This window comes from Medicago truncatula, chromosome 1, assembly GCF_003473485.1.
Source record: "Medicago truncatula cultivar Jemalong A17 chromosome 1, MtrunA17r5.0-ANR, whole genome shotgun sequence".
NCBI classification, from domain to species: Eukaryota; Viridiplantae; Streptophyta; class Magnoliopsida; order Fabales; family Fabaceae; genus Medicago; species Medicago truncatula.
The window spans coordinates 30459325-30481964 of NC_053042.1; the positions used below are offsets into that span (position 1 = coordinate 30459325).

General features: G+C 32.8%; 2 protein-coding genes and 1 long non-coding RNA gene across 3 annotated transcripts; all 3 read left to right on the top strand.

The window, feature by feature from the left end:
• The first annotated feature begins 2951 nt into the window (after positions 1-2951).
• LOC25483875 (uncharacterized) lies at positions 2952-4381 on the top strand. The gene is made up of 2 exons (XR_003007934.2): positions 2952-3616; positions 3704-4381. It is a non-coding gene; the product is annotated as an uncharacterized lncRNA (long non-coding RNA).
• Positions 4382-6132: 1751 nt separating this feature from the next.
• LOC120576805 (tyrosine-protein phosphatase RLPH2) lies at positions 6133-9102 on the top strand. Its single transcript, XM_039827302.1, has 2 exons — positions 6133-6701; positions 6943-9102. Exons 1-2 carry the CDS (start codon positions 6185-6187, stop codon positions 6951-6953), a joined length of 528 nt encoding a protein of 175 aa, XP_039683236.1. The 5' UTR covers positions 6133-6184; the 3' UTR covers positions 6954-9102.
• Positions 9103-9572: 470 nt separating this feature from the next.
• Positions 9573-12567, top strand: LOC25483877 (tyrosine-protein phosphatase RLPH2). Its single transcript, XM_013612591.3, has 4 exons — positions 9573-10184; positions 11470-11537; positions 11639-11818; positions 11946-12567. The coding sequence occupies exons 1-4, from the start codon at positions 9668-9670 to the stop codon at positions 12114-12116; spliced, it is 936 nt and encodes a 311-aa protein (XP_013468045.1). The 5' UTR covers positions 9573-9667; the 3' UTR covers positions 12117-12567.
• Positions 12568-22640: the final 10073 nt, after the last annotated feature.

Below are 22640 nucleotides of genomic sequence, written 5' to 3' on the forward strand. Positions count from 1 at the left end.
TAGTTTGTGTTGTTTCTCACAGTTTGTGTTTTATTGTGTTGCGTCACATGCAAATTTAATGTTCATGAAAGACAAGATACAACAAATGCACTACACAAACGGGAACAGAAACCCTATTTGGATCATTATTTTCATGTTTTCCTTCAATTATAAGTTGCCTAAATTTGTGGAAATATTTCCAAACTGTCTAAAAATCAAATGAAAACCAATAATAAACATTTTAGCCAATTACCTCCTATCTATATCAAATACTGTTAATGTTTTGAATGGTCCATTTTTTCCCGTTAAGATTACATTTATTTATAATTTCCAACTTACTCTCATTATAATTCTCCAGGTTGCTTCAGGATGCATGTATGAATGATCTAAGCATGACATTTGGAACACACCTTGACTTCCCACTCACCATGTCATAAACTTTTGTCTTCCAATATAAATGGGGAACAAGCTCGACATAAGTAACACCATTGGCTAGTACATACATATTTGTCATCATGGCAACCATTTGGGAACCTTCAGCTTCTACTCGTTTTCTTCCAGCTCCTTCCAAAGCATTTGTGATTTCCTTCATCGTATATGAAAGAGCAATCAAAGAACCCAGTGGCATGGTTAATTACTGTCCTTTGAAACACAGTCCTTCCCAAGGGACAAAAGTGATTGGTTCAAAATCAGCAAGCGTCAAATCACCATAGATTAGTTACATGCTTCCATCATAACTAGTCTGTTTCGTACTTGTGCCTCTGATCTCATCGAATGCGCTTTCTGCCCACCCACCACAACTTCCCAGTAGGACAGTATACTAGACTAGCCACTGACTACCTTGATGTCGCTTTCAGCAAGCATGCACATTCCCTTTGGACGGAAAAATATTGTCGAGGGGTACAAGTCTGGCGGCTTTGTCAGCAGAAGCTTTGCCAGCAGAAGTGGAACACAACATTGTAGAGCCTATCAAGATTTGGAACAAAGGGGACACACACTTGAAGGATTTGCAGAGTGGGACGATGATAGTGTATCAATACAATCGGGCTCAAATTTGGTTGTGTCTTCTTCTTTTGATATACTATCATCATCTCTCTCTCTCTCTCTCTCCAAATCCCATGATTGCAGCCACGGAAAATAATTTCCAATCTCGACCTAGGTCCTTCTGACACCAAAATTGAAACCACAACATGACTAAGCCTTCTGACCTTATCAGATGAATGAATTTTCTGCTCCTCAATGGGATCGTTCCACACAAATTCTGGCAGCCCTTTGTTTATGAACCAATTGTTCGATTCATCCATCTTAAACACCGGCTCTCCGTTGAGGACACGGCATTTCTGACCAATTGAAATTAAGAAAGAACAGAAAAATTGTATTATTGTTTTAAAAACTAAACTATATTAGGATAATCCTTGTAATATCCGGGTAAACCTCCAATGAAAAGAGATAGTTCTCCCTCTGTCCAACCGCTAAGATTTTTTTTAGTTGTTGCTACGTGAGCATCATCTCTCACATATTTATAAAATGTGAAGTAGATTAATCATTTAGTTGATTTGAAGCAGAAGATAATGAATTTCTTTAACCAGAAGTCCCATTCTGTTAACATCGCCAATCATGATTTTCTGTTACAGTGCCATCTTGCAAATGCTGTTTGGCATTATAGTTTCTATTATATAATTGATGCTGTTCAATTCCAACAGGGGGCTTGTAAATGACACATACAAGATGGACCTAATGCTGGCACATCCACCACATCTGATTGCTTTAGCTTGCATATACATTGCTAGTGTACTCAGGGAGAAAGATACCACTGTCTGGTATGAAGAAATCCGTGTTGATATGAATGTGTGGATTAAATATATTTTTAGTCCCAATGAAATATTCTCCTATCAAGTTTAGTCTCTACAAAAATTCCATACATGTTTAGTCCCCTATTTGGTGACTCTGATGAAAATTTTCTGCTGTATTTAGTCCTTGAAATCACCAAATGAAGACTAAACACGGATAATTTTTTTGTAGTGATAAAACTTGATAGAAGAGTATTCTATTAGGATTAAAAACATATTTACTCATTATATATTTGCTGCCTCTTACTTAACCGTCTCTTAACCTTTCTCTCATCGTGATTCTTTTGTTTGAAACTTCTTGGTATTTTTGGCTATGATGATGAATTGTAATCGCATCAGTCTTTATTTAAATACACAATTTTTAATCGAAATTATTCAATACGCAAGTTTAATCGAAATACGCAATTTTAATCGAAATTATTCCAAATGCGATTTTATTCTAAGTACCATAATGTCAAGCAAAATGCGCGAGACACAAAAAAAAACATGAAAAAATCCAAAACAATTAGGCATTAAAAGCCATTACATTCAGTCTTCCTCGTCATACAAGTCAATCGGGTTGCCCGCTACAGTCCCTGGAGCACCTTCTTTTGGTTGAGGACCAAAATAGCATGTCCTCCCGCTCCTCCTCAACTTCGACTGATTGTACACCTGCACCTTCGAACTTTTTTTTTTTTTTTTTCGGAATCATCACAAACAATTTCGTGTCATGTAATAGGCGATTTTTCTTTGTTCTTCTCATCACCCTGATTCTGATTCTGAGACACATCTAAATAAAAAAATGGTGATCAAAACCTAAACTAAACAACAATGCCATAAAATCATAAAATCAAAAACTAAACCTAAACTATCATCAAAACATACACCTAAACCTAAACAATTCTAACAATTCTACAACAATTCAATAAAACTTCTATAACAATCTTATTATCTAATCCTAAACTACAATTTAAACAACTTTGCACAACCTCAAACCTAATTTGTGAGCGGGAAATCTGCTTTGTTTACTCATTTAATGACATTTTCAAAATTCAAATTCGTTTTACTGTAACTTTGCTCGGTTAACCCTTTCTTTATTAAATGAACATTATTGCTTGCACTCTCTTCAATAGGTATTAAGGACAGACTCTTCATATTCATCTTCCAATACACAGTCTCTTTCTCATCTTCCCTAGGTATTAAGTACACTGCTCAATACACACTAGGCAGTCTCTTTCTCATCTGTTCCTCTCTCTCCATCTCTCATTTTACCTAGATTCCAATTGTTAAGAGCCCTCTCTCTCTCATGGGTATGATTCGCAAAAAACTTTGATACGGCCGAGAAACGTGACGAAACTGATGCAAAGAAGGAAGATGATTCAGTGAAGCGGGCGAGAAGCTGCGACCACCGTGTGAAGGATTTTTCGCCATCTCTATGAATCAGCCTCCCCATCGGCGGAGTAACTTCCTCAATAGCTGGAAAGTTCGCTTTCTTCCCACCACAACCACCATCCTACACACTCACAGTATCTGAATCCACCACCGCCGCCGCAAACGGTCCTTCACCGCGACAAAGCTTTTGAATCCCTTACGAAGCTAAGTGATACTTTGACTACTCTATAACATACTTCTATAATTTTGTTTATTGTAGGTCCTTGCCTACATTGGGTTTTCTCAGCTCCAATTGGATAGCGGAACAACCGTTCTAGGATGGTTGACGAATGCGGGAATTTGTAGTTCTATCTGTCAAACGGACCACTGAAGACATTGATGTGATTAAGCGGTTTATGGTTCTTCATGACATTAAGGTATCAGCTTCATAAAACAATAGATTTATTTATAAGCAAATTATCATGAGATATTAATTTGATAATTTCATTATTTCTTACCTTTAGACAAGTAACGAGGAAGAGGATGCAGAGTATAATCAGGACCTTGCTGGGCAATATGGTAGGAAGGATCCGCCAAGATGATTGACACAAATACTTATATAATGTTTATGTGGTTTTATTGCTAAGAATGTTGAAGCTATGTATTTTGACATAAACACTTCAAGAATGGTGGATGCATTTGTTGCTGTAGAATCTCTTTTGTTTTAACAGGTTGTATATCACTGTTTTTAGAATTTGTTTAGTTGAAACCTACCAATGTGACTCTTTTTCTTTTGTTTGTTTTGGTTTTTGGATAGTAAAATTAAAGGATGTTTGCAGGAGCTGTCTGAATCAGGAAGCAATTTATTCAAAGCTGATAGGGGATGAAAGGATTACATTTGGTCTTATTCTAGGTTTTCACTATAAAATTGGGGATAATCTTGATTCTGGTATTCCGATTTGATTTGTGTCTGATAGAGTGACCGTATACAAATTTGGACGAGATGTATGAAGTAGTAGTCAAACCTGTACTGGAATCAGCCATTGAATGGGTTTCAAAATTGTAGAAATTGAATGTGATATTTTTAGTTGTTTGAAATTTAGTATCAACTATGAGTCATTCAGTTTGATGAAATCTACTTTGCATTTTAATTGTTCTATAAAAAGATCACAAGAACTTACTTGAGGCAAGTCTCATTCTTATTTTTTATTTTTTTGGTACAACATTCTTATTTTCTTCTATGTTCATTTCTTTATCAAGTCATGGAAAAGGTAATAACTCTCATTATGATACTTCTTTACTCAAATTTGTGTTAATGGTATTCTTTTTTATTTTTACATCCGTGGCGGTTCAACACTAGAAACTTAGTTTACTTTTCGTATTTACAAACTTCGGTTTCATGCATTTTTTTATATAAGAAAATATTTCATTTCCTTTTTGAGTTATACCTACTTTGATATGTTCATTGAGAAAGCTCTCAGAAAATTTGTTTCAGTTTAGTTATTGAGATATATTATGTGATGTTAGAATTGCTTCCTACTGTTTCCTTTTCAATTCTATATTTCTGCTATTAATATTCTTATTAATTCGGACCAATTTGTTGTGTGTGTGCTCTTATCTATCCACTGATGGCTTACACTTTAACTAACATAAATGATTCCTCCACACATATTTAAACTGAGCCTTCTATTGAAATGTTAATTCAGGATTTTCCTTAATTTAAATACTGCTTGATTTTCTTCCTTATTGGCTTAATTTGTTTTATTTGTATATCTATACCTTTTATTATACTTTGTTTATATAATATTCTTCAAGATATTGCTGCAAGAGGATAAATTGGCTGGTGATTTCTCTGCTTTCTGTTCAATATATATGAAGTGGGTTTTAATATTGATATTGTTGTCTATCATTTTTTTTGTGTGGCTGAAAATAGTTATCGATTTCATTCTCTTTTCTCCCATATTCAAAATTTTATATTTTTCTTCCCATCTCTTGCTTTCAATTTTAATATGTATTTTGAGGTGAGTATTTCAATGAGAATGGTATACTTGCTTAATACTTCATCAGTTGTTGATTAGTATAGTCTTTAGAAATTTATGAAATTTATATATACATAAATGAAAAGAATTTAAGGAAATTTTCCGCAATGTACCAACATGAACCACTTTTTTGTTGTAATTTTATTTATTTACATTGTATTTGGCATCATAAGCACATTATTTTCTATATATTTGAATGTTCTGTTTCCAATAAATATGACCCGTGCGGCAGCACGGGTGCAAAGTCTAGTTATAACAATTCATAACAACATAAACCTAAACTTAAACAATTCTAACCTAAACTATTCTAAAATCATAAAACTTATATAATCGAAATTTTACAAAAAAAAAAAAAAAACAATTCGACCACAAAATCGCACCTAGGAGAACCAAAAACGTAACACTGGAGTTTTGGAAACTTCTATGTATGTTCTGTTCTTATAACAGAACATCGGCAGTTAACTGCTGAGTTTTCCTCTGGAGTTAACTGCAGCCGGTTTCTTCAGAATTCGGCAGTTAACACATTTTTAATTAAAATATCTCTCCTTCCCTCAGTTTAAATCCCCTCTTAATTCTCGAATCAAACGGACCCTTAACCTTATAATATACCATTGACCATAGTCATCGTGAGCTTAGCTCAGTTGGTACGGACAATGCATAAAATATGTAAGGTCTGGGTTCAAACTTCGACCACAAAAAAAAAAAAAAAAATCATTGATCATATATTTGTTGATTACGGTATCTTTTACTAATAAAATATCATTGATTTCTTTCGGTTTATCATCTTATAATATATCAATGACCATATGCATACTTAGTCTTTCTTTAATCCGTGTCATTTGTCACCATTCCACGATCAATTTATAAATCCCTTTAAAAGGTCCACAAACAAATAATCAATTCCTTTAAAAACAAGTAAGCCTCGCAAACCAAACCAAAGAACACAAGAACGAACCAACAACAATAATGTCAGAATCCCATGAAGCAAGGGTCGTATGCTGCATCGGTGACATCCACGGTTTCATTGACAAGCTACAAAACCTATGGTCAAATCTCGAAAACACCGTCGAACCATCACAATTCAAAACAGCCACTATCATCTTCTTAGGTGATTACTGTGACAGAGGACCTCACACCCGCCAAGTAATTGATTTCCTTATAGCATTACCGACCCGTTACCCGAATCAAAAACATGTGTTCCTAGCTGGAAACCATGACTTCGCCTTCGCCGCCTTCCTCCACCTCCTCCCACCACCCTACGACGGATCAGAATTTTCTGAAGGGTGGAAGGAATTTAAGCATTGCGAGGAGAGAGAAGGGTGGTTTAATGGTGATGGATATGAGAAGATGCATGTGCAAGGTAGAAGGTGGAGTGGGAGTATAAAGACTAAATTTAATGTTTCCAAGGGTCGTGTGTATCAAGGTTCTGTAAATGATGCTGGTCCCACTTTTCAGTCCTATGGAGTTTCTCATGGTTCCGCCGGTAAGTATGCCCCGACATATAGGCCGTCTTAAATATATGTTTGATATCATAATGAGTTTATCAGAATTATACGAATTACCTTGCTTTTTAAAAGTTGTATTTTGTAGTTTTTGAAAAATCAACTTATCATGATTCTAACAAATTTCATTATTTTTGGGTGTGGATGTATCTAAAAAATTATGTTGTTTTGGTATTTTTCTTTCTTTTGAATATATGTAATTACAAAAGAGAGTTTTAACAGGAAATGGATGAATTCTTTCCTCTCAAAACAAACATGGAGAAAATTTTGGATGGTCAGAACAATTTGGGTACAATATTTAGACTCACTTTTATATTTAAACAAAGATACAAAAAGAAATGAATTAAATAATGTGTATTTTAATTAAATGATATACGTATGTGAGTGTGTGTCCAAATAATGCATGGAATCATTGTGATCATATAAGTACTTTCCTTTAACATGATATATAAAAAAAAATGCATAAATTTAAAATTGATTCAATTTCAAAGTGAAAGCTATAAATTGTTGCTTGTTCCCTGACCAAGACTGGTTCTCATTATATAATTCAAACCTCAAAAAATCTGGTCAAGTAGCTTTTGACCACTACAATCTCAATATTAGGACCATTAACCAAATAAAACACTTAATCTTCCTTACATTAGTGAAAATGGCTTCTAATGGAGAGCTATCACATTCTAATATGATCTATAGTGAGTGAATGAATGCTTGACAATATAGGCTGCTGCGTTTGATTTTCAAGCATATGCCTATTTAGACCATATGAGACACTTTTATACCCACACAATTGTCTTATGGAATAGGCTAACTTTTCTTTTTAGTCTTGCCAAAGCTGCACCAGTAGAATTTGATTCCAAAGAAATAACAGTTTTATTAAGAAATATGATAGAATAGGAGAAAATCTCTCCTCAAGGGTTTCTCCTTCATAAGAGAGAATACTCTATTCAAAAACTGCTCAAGAACTTAAGGGTTATTATGATTCTTATCCCCGAAATATCCTCCAGGAGACTTTCTCCTGTGTGCCCATCCTCACGTGGATCCCAGCATATACGGGTGCCATGTATCCGTGAGTTCGAGCTAAGGTCAAACCTTCAAAAACTCCCCTCAACTCAGCCACAAAAGGACTACAGGAGTCAAGGTTCTTTGAAAATCCATATATCAAGTGCCCCTCTTCATTTCTACTAAAAATCACTGTGAGTGTGAGGGTCAGGGTGGACAAGCTGCAGCCACACCCACACACCCTTTGCCTGAGGGCACTCTCTCAAAACATGGATGCTTGATTCAGTCACGGTCCAGCAATGTGAGCAATAAGGATTGCCAAGACTCATTTTACTCTTTCGTTGATTTATCTGCAATCTGTCAGGCATAAGTAGCCAAAAAAAATGTATATGGATTGTTGCATACATAACTATGACACTCTCTAAAGGAGCAATCCATTGTATGCAGATTTGGATAAACATGTAGCCTTTCACATAGATCTACATCAATGCAACATCACTAAAAACTTGTAACACGTTAAGCTCGCATTCCATCATGTCAATATCCTATGAAGATCGCGTAAAGTGATGTATGTCATAACGGGGTTTGAAATTTTATACTCATCCACGCCTCTTTTCCAAGATATTAAAATGGAGTTGGAAAGTATTTTTACCAATGCCGAACTTCGTGCTATTTTTCATGGATTGCAACTTATCTGAGGAGAAGATTCCCTCCAGTGAAATTATCTACAGTTTTCTCCAATCAAAGATCAAAACCATTAAATATATTATCTCTTTTAATTATAACATTTAATTGCTTATGTGTATTTATTATTCAATGGTTAGGATTTCACTGGATCCTCCAATCACAGGAGAGGATCCATTCCCCTTACCTAGCACCATGAATTTAAAGACATCATTGTGAGTCGGACCTTTAAATAGCTTTGACTTTTATCAAGGACAAAGTCCCACCTCAAAGATTGAAATGTTGGTTGTGTTTGCTCATATTTTACATGAAGGAAATTCCTAAAGCGTGTTTGGATGAGGTAATTTGAAAATTTTAAAGAATTTAAAATTCTAGGTAATTTACCTCAAAGTATTTGAATTCCTTCATAATATTACATTTCATCAATATTACATTACATTCCCCCATCCAAACAATGGAATTCACATCAAAGTATTTGAATTCCCTCAAAACATTACATTCCCTCAAAACATTCCTCCATCCAAACACACTCTTATGCTTATTGACTTGCTAAAGAGTGGTGTTATTTGAACATCAATGTACGTTACAACCAAATTGACAACCACATTTTTAGAAAGAAATGTGTGTATTGGCACAGAAACCAAAGTAATAGGGAAAGAAAGTAAAATTATAATAGAGAAATGATATTTGTACAACCATTTTGTAATAACTTTTGGACAACTTTCTCTCTCATACTTACATGATGTTCTTATCCTCTCTATTCATTTTTCTCTCTCCATTGTTTTTGACCAATAAGAAGAGAGAAAAACAAGGTTGTCATTAAAGTTGTCATGTAATAGATGTACAAATATCATTGCTCATTATAATATGAGTATGAAAGAGAAAATTGTCACAAAAGTTGTTAAAAATGGTTGTATAAATATAATTTCTCTTAAGATAATATTATAACAAATGAATTAATTTGTTCCCTTATAAAAAGAGAAATGATATTTTGAACATCCATTTTGAACATCCATTTTGTAACAACTTTCTATCACATATGTTCACATCATTTTTATTTTATCTCTTTGTTGCTTTGATTTCTTTACAAATACCTATTTTTCTTTAGTAAATTATTATTACCAAATTGATTGATTGCTTAAATAACACTTCAATTCTCATTAGTTAATTAGTTTATGTTCTTTGGGACCGAAATTGTGAGGTAGCAAATTAAAACCGAACCTCACAAAACCAGACCAAACCAAAGCAAGAACCAAAAACAACAATGACAGAAGCCACACAACCCAGAACCATAATCTGCATCGGCGACATCCATGGCTACATAACCAAACTCCAAAACCTCTGGTCAAATCTCTCTCACACAATCCCCCCATCAATCTTCTCAACCGCCACAATCATCTTCCTCGGCGATTACTGCGACAGAGGCCCAAAAACCCGCGAAGTTCTCGATTTTCTCATCTCCTTACCCACCCGTTACCCGAATCAACGACACGTCTTCCTCGCCGGTAACCATGATTTCGCTTTCGCCGCTTTCCTCCGCCTCCTTCCACCGCCGGCTGATGGGTCGGAGTTTAGTGAGGGGTGGAAGGAGTATGAGGAAAGTGAAGAGAGAGAAGGATGGTTTAAGGATGATGGGTATGAAGAGATGCATTTACAAGGGAGGAGGTGGAGTGGGAAAATAAAAGCCAAATTTAATGTTGCTAAAGGGACTGAGTATCAGGGTTCTATTTATGATGCTGGACCCACTTTTCAGTCTTATGGGGTTCCTCATGGTTCTGCTGGTATGTAATTATGTATCATGTTCTTAATCTTGCTTACTTTAGATTTCGTGTTAGATTCTCAAAAATTGATTCTGAATAGATTGTTTGGATTGATTTTAGATGTATGCTTTTCAAGTGTCTAAAGTTGTGAAGCACTAAACATGACACCGGATACTACACACACTGACACACTAGAAATGGCGATACTTAAAGCTAATGATATCGATCGTCGTCGTCTTAAGCACTTTTTTCACACTAGAAATTTACTTACTGAATAGGTTGAATTTTCTGTTTTAGTCATATAACAATGCTGCACTAGAAGAAGGGACATTTGATTCTTTTTTTTTTTTTTTATCACTAAATGTCATCAAGTCATTGTGGATTTTAAAAGCCAACTGTTATAAGTTATAGCATGTACTTTAGCCTGCATTCCTCAATTTAGCAAATCACATGATACCGAGAATACCTGTTAGGAAAACAAGGTCCAAGGTAGATTAGATGAAGTAGACAATAAGCAAGGAAAACATAAACTCGACTATTAAGAGAGATTGTGAATTTAAATGGTTTACTATCTTAATTCATCATATAATCAATTTGGTTATTTTTAAATTTGTAATAAATTAATTGGTTAATTTGCATATTTATAAATTATAGCACTTAATTTTATTCCTTGGCGTTTGGGTTTTGTTTTTGTGAAGGGTTACACAAGACTCAAGTTCGTGGTATAGCCCCTATGTTTATTGTATCATCAAATTTTACTATGTATTTATGCATATTTTTAGTTTTAAAATCATATTGTGAATCATGAGTAGACTTTATCATGCTGTTTTTGATAAGTTGAAGTTCTTTAGTAGAAATGAGTGTTTCATATATTGAGGGTTTCAAAGAGAAGTGCAGAAAATGTTGAAGTGCTGGTGAAAGTTGTTTTTATTTGTTTTACAGTTTTTGCCGGCTGTGTTGGTAATGGTATGTGTATGTAACATTAAGTTATTTGTGAATGTTATAGTTGAATTATAGATGCGTTTGGAAGTGCTTATGTACGGCTTATTTAAATTTATCTCACGACCTAAGTATTTGTGTGTTTGAGAAAGCTTATAAAATATCTTAGGATACGTATATCAGTAGTATATGAACTGTTTTCAGCTTATATCAATAAGCTTCCTATTAAAAGTACTCAATTAAGTCATTCACCCAAAGGTATAGGGGTTTTCACTGCTATAAATAAATGCTACTCTCTAAGTTTTGTAGTGCAATGAAAATTGGTTTTGTTTGATCCTGTACTTAAGGAGCAGTTCATTGCATGCAGATTTGGTTAAGGCAGTTCCTGATGAGCATAAGAAATTTCTCGCGAATTTGGTTTGGGTGCATGAAGAGGTAGTGTTTACTTTCTTTGCCTCTTTCTTTCAATAGTCATATCAAACCGATGTGGATTAAATGAACAACTTCTGATAGCTCTTTGGATCATGTTTTACCAGGACGATGTCTTTATGAACACTGATAATGGAGTCAAGTGCTGCAAGTTGATAGCTGTTCACGCTGGTTTGGAGAAAGGTGTCGATGTGAACGAGCAGATGAAAATTTTGAAAGCCCGAGATACTCGGATACCAAAGATCCAGGCTTTAAGTGGTAGAAAGAATGTATGGGATATTCCAGAGGTGATAGCTTGCTTCAAATTTCATATTACTGCAACATATTTGCATGTCATGCTCATTGTTAACTACTTTCCTGTTGATTTTATAGCTTCTTTGAATTCAAATAAATTAGCTCATTGTTTTCTTCTAGGAACTAAGTACAAGTGCAACCATCATTGTTAGTGGTCACCATGCAAAACTTCATGTTGAAGGCTTAAGGTTGATAATTGATGAAGGCGGTGGATACCCTGATAAACCAATAGCTGCAATTGTTCTTCCTTCCATGGAGATTATTAAAGATACTGATGTATTGACAAAATAGATTCATACCTGTGATAGTTTTCCTTGGAGTAAACCCTCAATTTAGTTATTACTATCTCGTATTTGGTCCTCGAACTGTGCAAAAATAATAAACAGTTCTTAAGCTATTATTAATCCATCAAATTAGTCCCTCAGTTGCTTCAAAACTAGGAGAGATAATGAAAATTTAGGGACTAACATGATGGTCTGAAATATTTTAGAGGTTACTTGTTATATTTCTAAAGGTCAAGGACTAAATAGTAGAGAGGGTGGTAATTTAAAGATCAATAGAAGGTTTAGATATAAAATTCAAGTTATTAAGCTTTGGCTATCATAAGCTTTGGTAAATCATTGCACTGTTCCCTTAATGGCATGGATTTGATTCCCTTACTTTTGAAATGAGTTGAACTATTTTCTAGGTATTTATGTTAGACTCTGTTATTTATATTAGATTCTGCTACATGTTAGACCAACATTGTGTCTATTTCTTCTTATGTCAAACTTTTGTATGATTAATTGTGGTAACCGGTGAAATATTGCAAGATTGATGTTTGTAAAACAATATATATGAGGCAAAAAATATTTTTTGCGAGAATGGTGACAGGTATGGAGGGAGTATGCTATGATATTAATTGTGCAACAAAAGAAAAAGATACTAACTAATCTAAGATATAAATTTTTGAAAGTAATCTAAGACATAATTGTCAACTAGACTTATTAAGCTGGGAAATACTATCCCAAATACTTTGTTCATCTTGGTGCAAATCAAACTTCTTATGTTAATTCACAGATACCATGCATGGATCTAGGGGCTGATAGCAACCACTGGAAGCTTCAATTAAAAATGTAAACCAAAATAAGTATTTTTCCTTTTTTGTTTTCTTTATTCATGTGATGTTTGTGCATTGAGACCTTTTCCTAATTACTGATAAGACAGCTGCTTTGTATTTCAGCACATGTTGTTAGTAAGCAAAAAAGATATGACTTTCTGTTCGGTAATTTCTTATCCCCCTTGGCTGTTGAAACTTAATCCAGTTACCATTGAAATATTTGAAGTTCACCTTTCCATGTATTTGTTACCAACACGAGTTAACTCACGTTGGGTGTATTTTAGTCAGTTCACGTGAGAGTGAGCAATTTTATATGGAAGAAGATCATTTTTCAAAAACCTTGTCCCTACTACTTAGAAATCCCCCATATTTTGCAAATACCTCTAATTAGGGGTTAAAATAGTCTAATTGAATCGAACACTTAAAAAATAGTATAGTTTGAGATTGATTCATTCATTTATTTAAACGAGTTCAATTAAAAGCTTGGATTTCGTTTGCAAAAACTCAGTGAGGTTTGGACTTGATTTGTTAAACTCATTTATAACTTCAATTTGTGCAATTATGCACAATTTTTCTTAGTCTGGGTTTTAATAGAAATGATTAAGTTTTATACTTTCTCAGTTCCAAATTAACCGACTTACTTGGTCATTTTACGCGTATAAAGAAAATTGTATTAGTAGGTATTTATGTATTTATCATTATCATCAAATATAAAGTAAAATATGTTGTATTGGAAGTGTCGAAAATGGCGGCATACGATGGAGATTTTTCGGGGTGCCAACCTAGCTGGTTTGTCAGTGTTTCCTCTTGATGCATGTCCTCTCTCCTTGCCTAGCAAAAAAAGTGTCGAAAATGATATTAATTAGAGGTTACAGTTAAAAAAATTAATGTTAGTATTGAAAATTGAAAAGGTCGGTTATTTGGGACAAATTTTCTTTGCAAAAAGGTAAATTATTTTGGAACGGAGAGAGTAGTTAATTTCATGTTTATCTTTCTCGTTTACTTGTTTTCGAAATTAGAGTAAATTCACTTTTCAAATCCAAATTCATCCAATACATAGGTTATAATTAGGGTTTGACTAGAGTTTATAAAAAGTGACACCTCTCACCTTACAAGTCAATTTTGTAAGGATTTAAATTCAATATAAAAATATAATATGGTATTAGAGACTAAATCCAATTGTGTTGGACGTGAGGGGGTTATATTGAAAAAAATCAAGTCTCATATTTATAGATTAAAGATAAAGCCTAACTGGAGTTTATAAAGAGAGACATCCCTAACATTACAAGTCAATTTTGTACAACTCATTTAGGTTCAGCCCAAAGTTTAATATTATTGGAAAATAAATAAATAAGTCGCACATAGATTAAAGATAAAATATGAGTAAAGTTTATAAAAAGAAGCATTCATGACCTTACAAGCCGATTTTTTATCGTCAAGTTAGGCTCAACCCAAAGTTTAATACAATATCATAATTTAACGATTAAAGACATTTGTCTTTTATATACACACACGAAGCCCCATATCGATGGGCGTAAAGGGGTGTGTTCCAACTCCTAAATAGATTAAAGATTGACTTTACTAGAATTTATAAAGAGTGACATCTATCATATAAAAGGAAATGCTAACATATACCATTATGACACATGCTAATATATCAAAGATAAAAATTATGTATTGAAAATTGTGCCAATTTATTTCTCAGAAATTTTAAAAATTACTTTTTCTCTCAATAAATACTTATTTCTTAGGGCACATATTAGGATAACCCTATTAAAAAAGGCAAAATACTTATTTTAGTCTTTTAAGTTTGACAAAAATATCAAGTTAGTAATTTAAATTTTTCTAAAATTCAAATAGGTCCTTTAAATTTTTTTAAGTTTCAAATAGGTTTTTTAAGTTGTTAATTTAAAGCATCTATTTGAAGTTTTTTAAGTTTCAAATAAATAAGGGCCTATTTAAAACTTAAAAAATTTACCTATTATTATTGTCAAACATAAATGATTAATAGAGGTATTTTGCAAAAAAAAAAAAAAAAAAAAAAAAAAACAGTAGAGTATTTATTGAGAAAGACACGTTTATTTAGGGGAGATTAGTACATAGACGATTTTTTTTTTTGTTGCATTAAATAAATAGACGAATTTGTATTGCAAAGATATTCTATACTTTAATTTGTCATAACTTTTTTACAAGTTATGTCATTTCAATCAAACCATACCTAACTTTGATGAAAAGCTTATTTTAATGGTTAATTAAGTTTTTGGTCCCTATAAATATATGCAGTTTTGTTTTTAGTCTCTATAAAAATAAATCACATTTTTTAATCCTTACAAAATTTTCCGTTAGTGTTTTTTGTCCCTGTTAAATTAAAATTTGTTTAATTATGCTTAAAATTTTAAATTTTTTAATGATTTTTTACATACTTGTTTAAAACATTATAAAAGGTTCCGCCACAATAAATTAGCTCAAAATTTTATTTTTAGGTCCAAATTTTTGTTAGTTTTATCTTGAATTTTTGGTGTTTTAAAAAAATTATATTTAATTCATTACATGTTAAAAAATTCTAATTTTTTATAAAAGAGATTTATTATAATGTTCTTAACATGTCTGTTAAAAATCATTTAAAAATATAAAATTTTAAGTATAATTAAAAAAAATTAAATTTAATAGGGACCAACACATACTTTTAGTCATTGTAAAAATAAAATTTGCTTAATTGTGCTTCAGCTTTTAAATTTGTAACATATTTTTCACATACTTACTTAGAATATTATACAAAGTTCATCCGCTTAAAATTTTATTATTAGGTCCAAATTTTCATTAATATAATATTGAAAATTTGGCTTTTAGAAAAATTCATATTTAATTCATTACATGTTAAAAAACTAAAAATTTTTATAAAAGAGTGTCTTACGATGTTATGAACATGTATGTAAAAAATCTTTCAAAAATTTAAAAATTTAAGCATAATTAAACAAATTTTAATTTAACAGGGACTAAAAACACGGACAGAAAATTTTGTAGAGACTAAAAAGTGTGATTTATTTTTATAAGGACTAAAAACAAAAACTTAATTAACCCTTATTTTAATTTTTAACCCACATTTTTTCACCAAGGATATATTTACATGGCCCTAACTTGCTACAAATTGGAAAATCACGCAACGTACAAATAAGGAATTACAGTCCATGGTACAAATTTTCATTTTGAATACAAACAACAATATCAATTTGAGTTGATTTATTGTCAGTTGCCATGGATCTTGTCGAGTAATTAGGATCAATGTAGAAGCCTCCACGACATTTACTTCAATGATTCGTTTCTCAAAGTTGAACATTGGATTCTAGACCACATCACATATTTATATATTCATTCATCTTTGCACACAAAAACGACGAGGTATAATCACAGCATGAAGCCAAGAGAACATGTTAATAGTCCAATTTCAATTTCAGTATGGTGGAACATGCTTAATTGATATGCATTTATTTAAAATATTGGTTCCATTCATATCAGTAATTATTCACATCCTAGCTAACACGTTCCATATAGTGCATTTATTTAAAGCTTAGGAACCAATATTATATTTTAAAAAAATTGCATGCGTCAAGTATAGTGTTATAATTTGTCTTTATATACAAATTATATGAACGATCACATGCAATTTTGGTCAAATATAAGATAAGAGTAAGCTAATTCCATCACAAGATACTTATATTTAAAAATGATATATAATATAAAATCATTTATATATGTATTTATGAAATTCATTTATACATGTATATTTTTTGGTTATTCTAAATTAGTCTCTGAGACACTTGTTAAAAAAATAAAAACAATAATGCTACTTCTCGCAGAATATTCTATCCTGAGAACCTCACGACTAGCTTGTTATGTGTTAAGTTGTTACCGTAGCATGTTCACATCTTTTTATCCAACCATCCCATGATTTCCGCTAAAGCAAATCCAATGGTGGCAAGCAATTCGGGATAGGTTCGTGATCATTTGTGTCGCTGCAAATAACAGAGCTAAAATAAAAAATAGAAACTTTTTGTTGGTAACAATAATTTATTTTTTTCAAAAAGTTGAATATATTATTTTTCCCCATTTTTCGATACAACATTTTTATATTAATCTCCATAACCAGTCATTCTTTAGCATTTCCTTTATTTTAAAATATGATTATTTTGGTTGGATTAGCTTACTCTTATTTTTATTAAAACTGCATGTATTTGTTCATATCAAGACAACTTATAACACTAAAAATAATATTTCATCTAAACCTTTTGCTAAAAAAAAAGTTGTTTATTATACCAAACAAATTATTTTTTTGTTTGTTTGGTGTATCTTATACCGTATCCATACTTGCTACCACCAATTATGCAATGAAAAAAAAAATCTAAAAATCCAATTTAATCGCATATAATATTATGGGGAATCTAATCTACATACCCCCGTTTCTAAATCTTAAGGTATTTGCGAAGAAATAAATGTCCACAGAAAAATCATGGCTACATCAAGAGAACCTCTAATTTGAATATTTGATAGTGAAAAAAAATATTGATGCTTGGTGTCGTTTTCCCAATATTACTGGATGCTCCTATTATAGAAGGTGTGGTTTTGTATGCGTTTTGTCTCCATAATACCTTAAAGAAAGATTTTCATGTCTCCTATAGGTGTGACCTATGTTAATATTTATTATATACAATATGTCGTATTCGTTCTTTGTATCATTCGAAGTCTCCAAGTATGGTTGAATAAAATATATTTGACCAGAACCTTAAAGAAAAATACAAGTAATTAATTGGGAATGGGGCAGCAGCAGCAAAAACTTCACCATACCTAGTGACTCGTGGTGCATTTTGGTGCGTAGAAAATTGCCTTAAGTAGGACAAATATAGGTAGTCTATATAGTAATATTTTAAATGGGTAGAAAATTGCCTTAAGTAGGACAAATCTAAGGTAGTCTATAGTAATATTTTAAATTCCGTCGGTTATTTGATCTAGCGTCTAATAAACTAAGTACGGTGGCTGATTTGGTTGCTCTTGGTGGGAAGGTTGACGGAGAGGCGTGGGGTTGGAGGAGAAGGTTGAGGATGTGGGAGGAGTGTAGGCAATTACTTGATGGTGTTGTTTTGCAGTATGATCTTTCTGACAGGTGGCAATGGGACTCTGATTTTGCTGGTGGTTACACTGTGAGAGGTTTCTATAAACAACTGACAACTCAGACTGATCCTCCAGATGGTACTATGGGAGATCTTATCTGGCATAAGCAAGTGCCGCTGAAGGTCTCCATCTTTGCTTGACGGTTGTTGCGGGACAGGTTGCCGACTAAGAATAATCTTATGAGACGTGGAGTAATCAATACCGAAGCAGTTATGTGTGTTACAGGATGCGGCAAGGAAGAGTCTGCGCCTCACTTGTTTATTCATTGTGCCATTTTCGGTACATTGTGGCATCATATCAGGTCTTGGATCGGAATGTCAGGTGTTGACCCCTTTAATATCGATGACCATTTCATTCAGTTTACTCACTCTACAGGTCACTCGAAGGCTCGTCAATTCTTCTTCAACTTATATGGTTACTTTGTGCCTGGTTTGTGTGGAATGAACGTAACAACAGACTTCATAATAATATCCAAACCAACATTGAACAACTAGTAGAAAAAGTAAAATTTCACTCCTTTTGGTAGCTTAAAGCTAATAAGGCCACTTTTATGTACGGTTCTCAAAGATTGGTCGGACCATTTATTATGTTTGGGTATCGATTCACCTTTGTCTTTGTCTCCTCATTGTATGATCATTGTATGACTGACTGTTTTCAGGGATGACACTTTAGTACATCTTGTACTTAGGTGGTTCACTACCGTTATTAATATATTCCATTTTTATGTCTTCAAAAAAAAAATATTTTAAATGGTTAGATTCAAATTTTACATATTGCTATTTTTAACTAGTGCGATCATGCACTACTAAAAAAAATGGTATTCTCTAAAAAAAAAAAAAAATTGATACGTTAATGCTTATAAAACAAAATGGTACGTTAATGTCCATCTTAGTTTTATAATTTATTGTTGTAGGTATATTTTATTATGTTCATCAAATTAATTTTTAGTTTCAATTTCATAATAAAAAAAATTTAGTGATCTTGATGAACATTTTGAAGTCAATAGTCTCCAATGTTTAGAAGTTAAATATGTCAAACGGAAAAGGTTAAAAATCATGTTGATTGTCAAAACATATTCTCTTGTGAACCACTTTGCTTTAAGCGATCTTTAAAGTTGTCTGTCTCATAGTAGAAGTCTTAATTCACAATCCCACAAATGAAGAAACATCGATTAAATCCACACATGCATGTTTCCATCCTACTCATCTATATACCATAACAATCACTCACCTAAGTATCGATTATCCTCTTGCAGTTATTCCCATTCGCTTAAAGTCAGTGGCAGTTCTAAGGTCCGACGAGTCCGGACATTTGCCCGGGCTCCGGCCTAATTTTTTTGCAATTTCTTATGTAAACCCCCTGAATTTCTTATATAAATTCCTGTAAATTGAATAATTTCTTTAAATTTTTGATTATTTACTTACAATTTCTTACGTAAATCCCTATAAATTTGGTGCAAATTATATTTTCAAGCTTTATAATAATCTGGCTCCGCCCCGCTTAAAGTTAATCATTACAAAACATGCATATACAACATATATACATTTTCATAAATATATCCTCATTTTCGTTTTCTTTTGCCTCAAATTTTCACCACCGAAAAAGAAAATGGTGCAATACTAGTAGTAGCAAAACAATTGCAAACATAAATTCTATAAATTAGGGGTCAACGGACAGAAAGGTTTGGTGAAGACTGTGTACGCATGCATTGCACATGAGAAGTATAAGGGAATCCAATGTAATCACGAGGATGTACCACGTCAGTGTTATTAGAGGAACAAAGTAGGAGAAACAATCGGACACGTGTGCATGGCTGTATTATGTGGGGTACACCGAATGACGGTGCATTTATTATACATTGTGTCCTCTATGCTTTGTCGTTAAAAAATGAAAGAGTCAAATGGTTGTAAGATATTTCATTGGTTTTTAACTACATCTCGCAATAAAAAAAATCATATATATATATATATATATAACTTTCATTATTAATATATTCAATTATCTTATTAGAATATTCGTTAATCTATTATGATTAACCTCGATTCCGAACTTGTTACGAAAGATTTAGGTTATTTTAGTTATTTTCTTGGTATTTTTGTTACCATATACATATGAAGTCTTTTTTGTAAAAAAATAAATATGCCCAGGAAAATGTTAAGCGCGCGGGTATGTCGTCTTGCAAACCTTCTGCCACATTGATGGACACACAAGCCAAACTAAGTGGCTCTTTTTAGAAATTCATATAATGATACGACTGGGTATCATAGTCTTGTTGGAGTACTGCAATACTTGACTTTTACAAGAACTGATAACACTTATGTTGTGTAGCAAGTGTGTTTGTTTATGCATGATTCAAAAACACAACATATGTCTTCCTTGAAGCGCATCATTCGGTACATTCACGACACTCTAGACTTTAGCTTACATCTATATATTTCCTCCATTGATAAGCTCATCACCTATATTGATGTAGACTGTGGTGAATGTCCTGACACTAGAAGGTTCACATTTGGGTATTATGTATATATTGGGGACAACATCGTTGGTCCGTAAAACGACAATCTACATTGTCTCGTTTCAGTGTTGAAGTCGAATATCGTGGAGTCGCTAACATAGTGTATGAGTCATTTTGGCTTAGGAATCTTTTGTTTGACCTACATTGCCCTGTTTCGAAAGTCACAATAGTTTATTACGATAACGTAAGTGTCATGTATCTCTTCGACAATCCCGTTCAACATCAATGCACTAAGCACATTGAGATAGATATACATTTCGTGCATGAGAAAGTTACTCATGGTCAAATTCGTGTGTTACATGTCTTTTCATGATTTTTTTTTTTTTAAAACTCGGTATTCGATCCAAGAATCGACTAATCCGAGGGGACCATTCCCACCGCCCACTTGTGGGGGCCCGTTTAAAGTCAGAGCAAGCTTTGTATCTTTACTAAGGGCCTCCCAAACAACTTTTTGATGATTTTCGACTTGGTCTCAACATTCGACAACATCCAGTTTCAACTACGGGGTGAATTAAAATATGTAAATTATAATTTAACAATATCTTTTATATTTGTCAAATATCTTCTATATTTAGCAATAGCTTGGCAGCCAAGATAGGCTTAAGCTTGATCGTTTAGACATCCTTGGGTGTGTGTGTGTGTGTGGTGACGAAGGTACCTTTATGCTGGTAATTAAAACTGTATCTCTCTCTCCTATGTGTTCTGTTGTCGTATGGGAAGCTCCATGCTTATTACACGCCTTACAATTGCCAAGTAATATGCAATTTGACAATGTCGATTTTGCCTTGGATTTAAAGATTACAACAGACGTCTTCCATCATCACCGGGTTTACGTTACCAAATTTGAGCAAGTGATTTCAACATATGGAAGAGTCTCTTTACCACACATTTCTCAAACTCTAAGATCGAGTTTAATACACGACAAACAATTGAGGTAGCTCACATCCTTGCAGGGGTTGCCGCATTGTCTGTTGGTTCCAAAATTTATTGTCATATACCTCGATGTATAACTCACTTATTATTAATGAAATACTATAATCATGCATATGCTCTTTTCCTTTAGAAAAAAACAAATATATAATTGAGTTAGAAAAGAAAAAACCAATATAAGACGTCTTTTTTTTTGTCTGTCTAGATATTCACATCTTAAAAGTTAATAAATAGGGTATCTAAGGTTCAAACTTTGACCTCTACATATTATAATCCCTATCATTTAAATTAAGCTCACATTGACTATCAAACATCTTTTCTACATGTTACTTTTTTTTTTTTTTTTTTTTTTTTTTTTTTTTATGGATTCTATATTCTGAAATCAAAGTATCCATGATGAATATTGAAGGTCTGAGATATATCATGTTAATCCCTGCCTGGCTTCCAAGTTAATTTCTAAATGACAACCGTGTCTCTTTTGCATGTACTCTATGTCACCCAACTCTATGTCACCCAAATGCTACCCCTATTTGACCTGCTTTCTTTGTTCTTCATCCACACCACTAATTAATTATTTGTTTATCTATCAATTGAAGCCATTGGATGGATCTACTATTTTATTATTATAGATAAATGACGTCTCGTTTAACATGGAATCAATATGCACTTATATATTTAATTTAATTTAATTTATCGGTCATACACGTACCATATTCAATCATTATGAATATAGTGTATTTTAATTGTGCTGTTTTTCTTCCAACAATTTTTTATGTGATATCTCCTATAGCGACTTGTTAAAGTTTATGTTTTTCATGAATAAAATGATAAACGGATTCTTTATTTTATCAATGCAAATAAGTTGTTTTAATTCATACCAAATTTTGTAATATTCATAATAAATTGATTTCACCTTTAAAGATATTTGATCTACTTGTATGTCTTTTTGGCTTTGCCATACATTGTACGGTGTTACTGCTTACTAATGAAATTTTTCATCACAAAGGTTGCACTATTTTTTCTGTGTAGCCTATGTTGAAGTTCTTATGAATATGCAACGCATCCCATCCTTCAATAGTTTGATCTGCTAGAAGGTTCTGGCAGT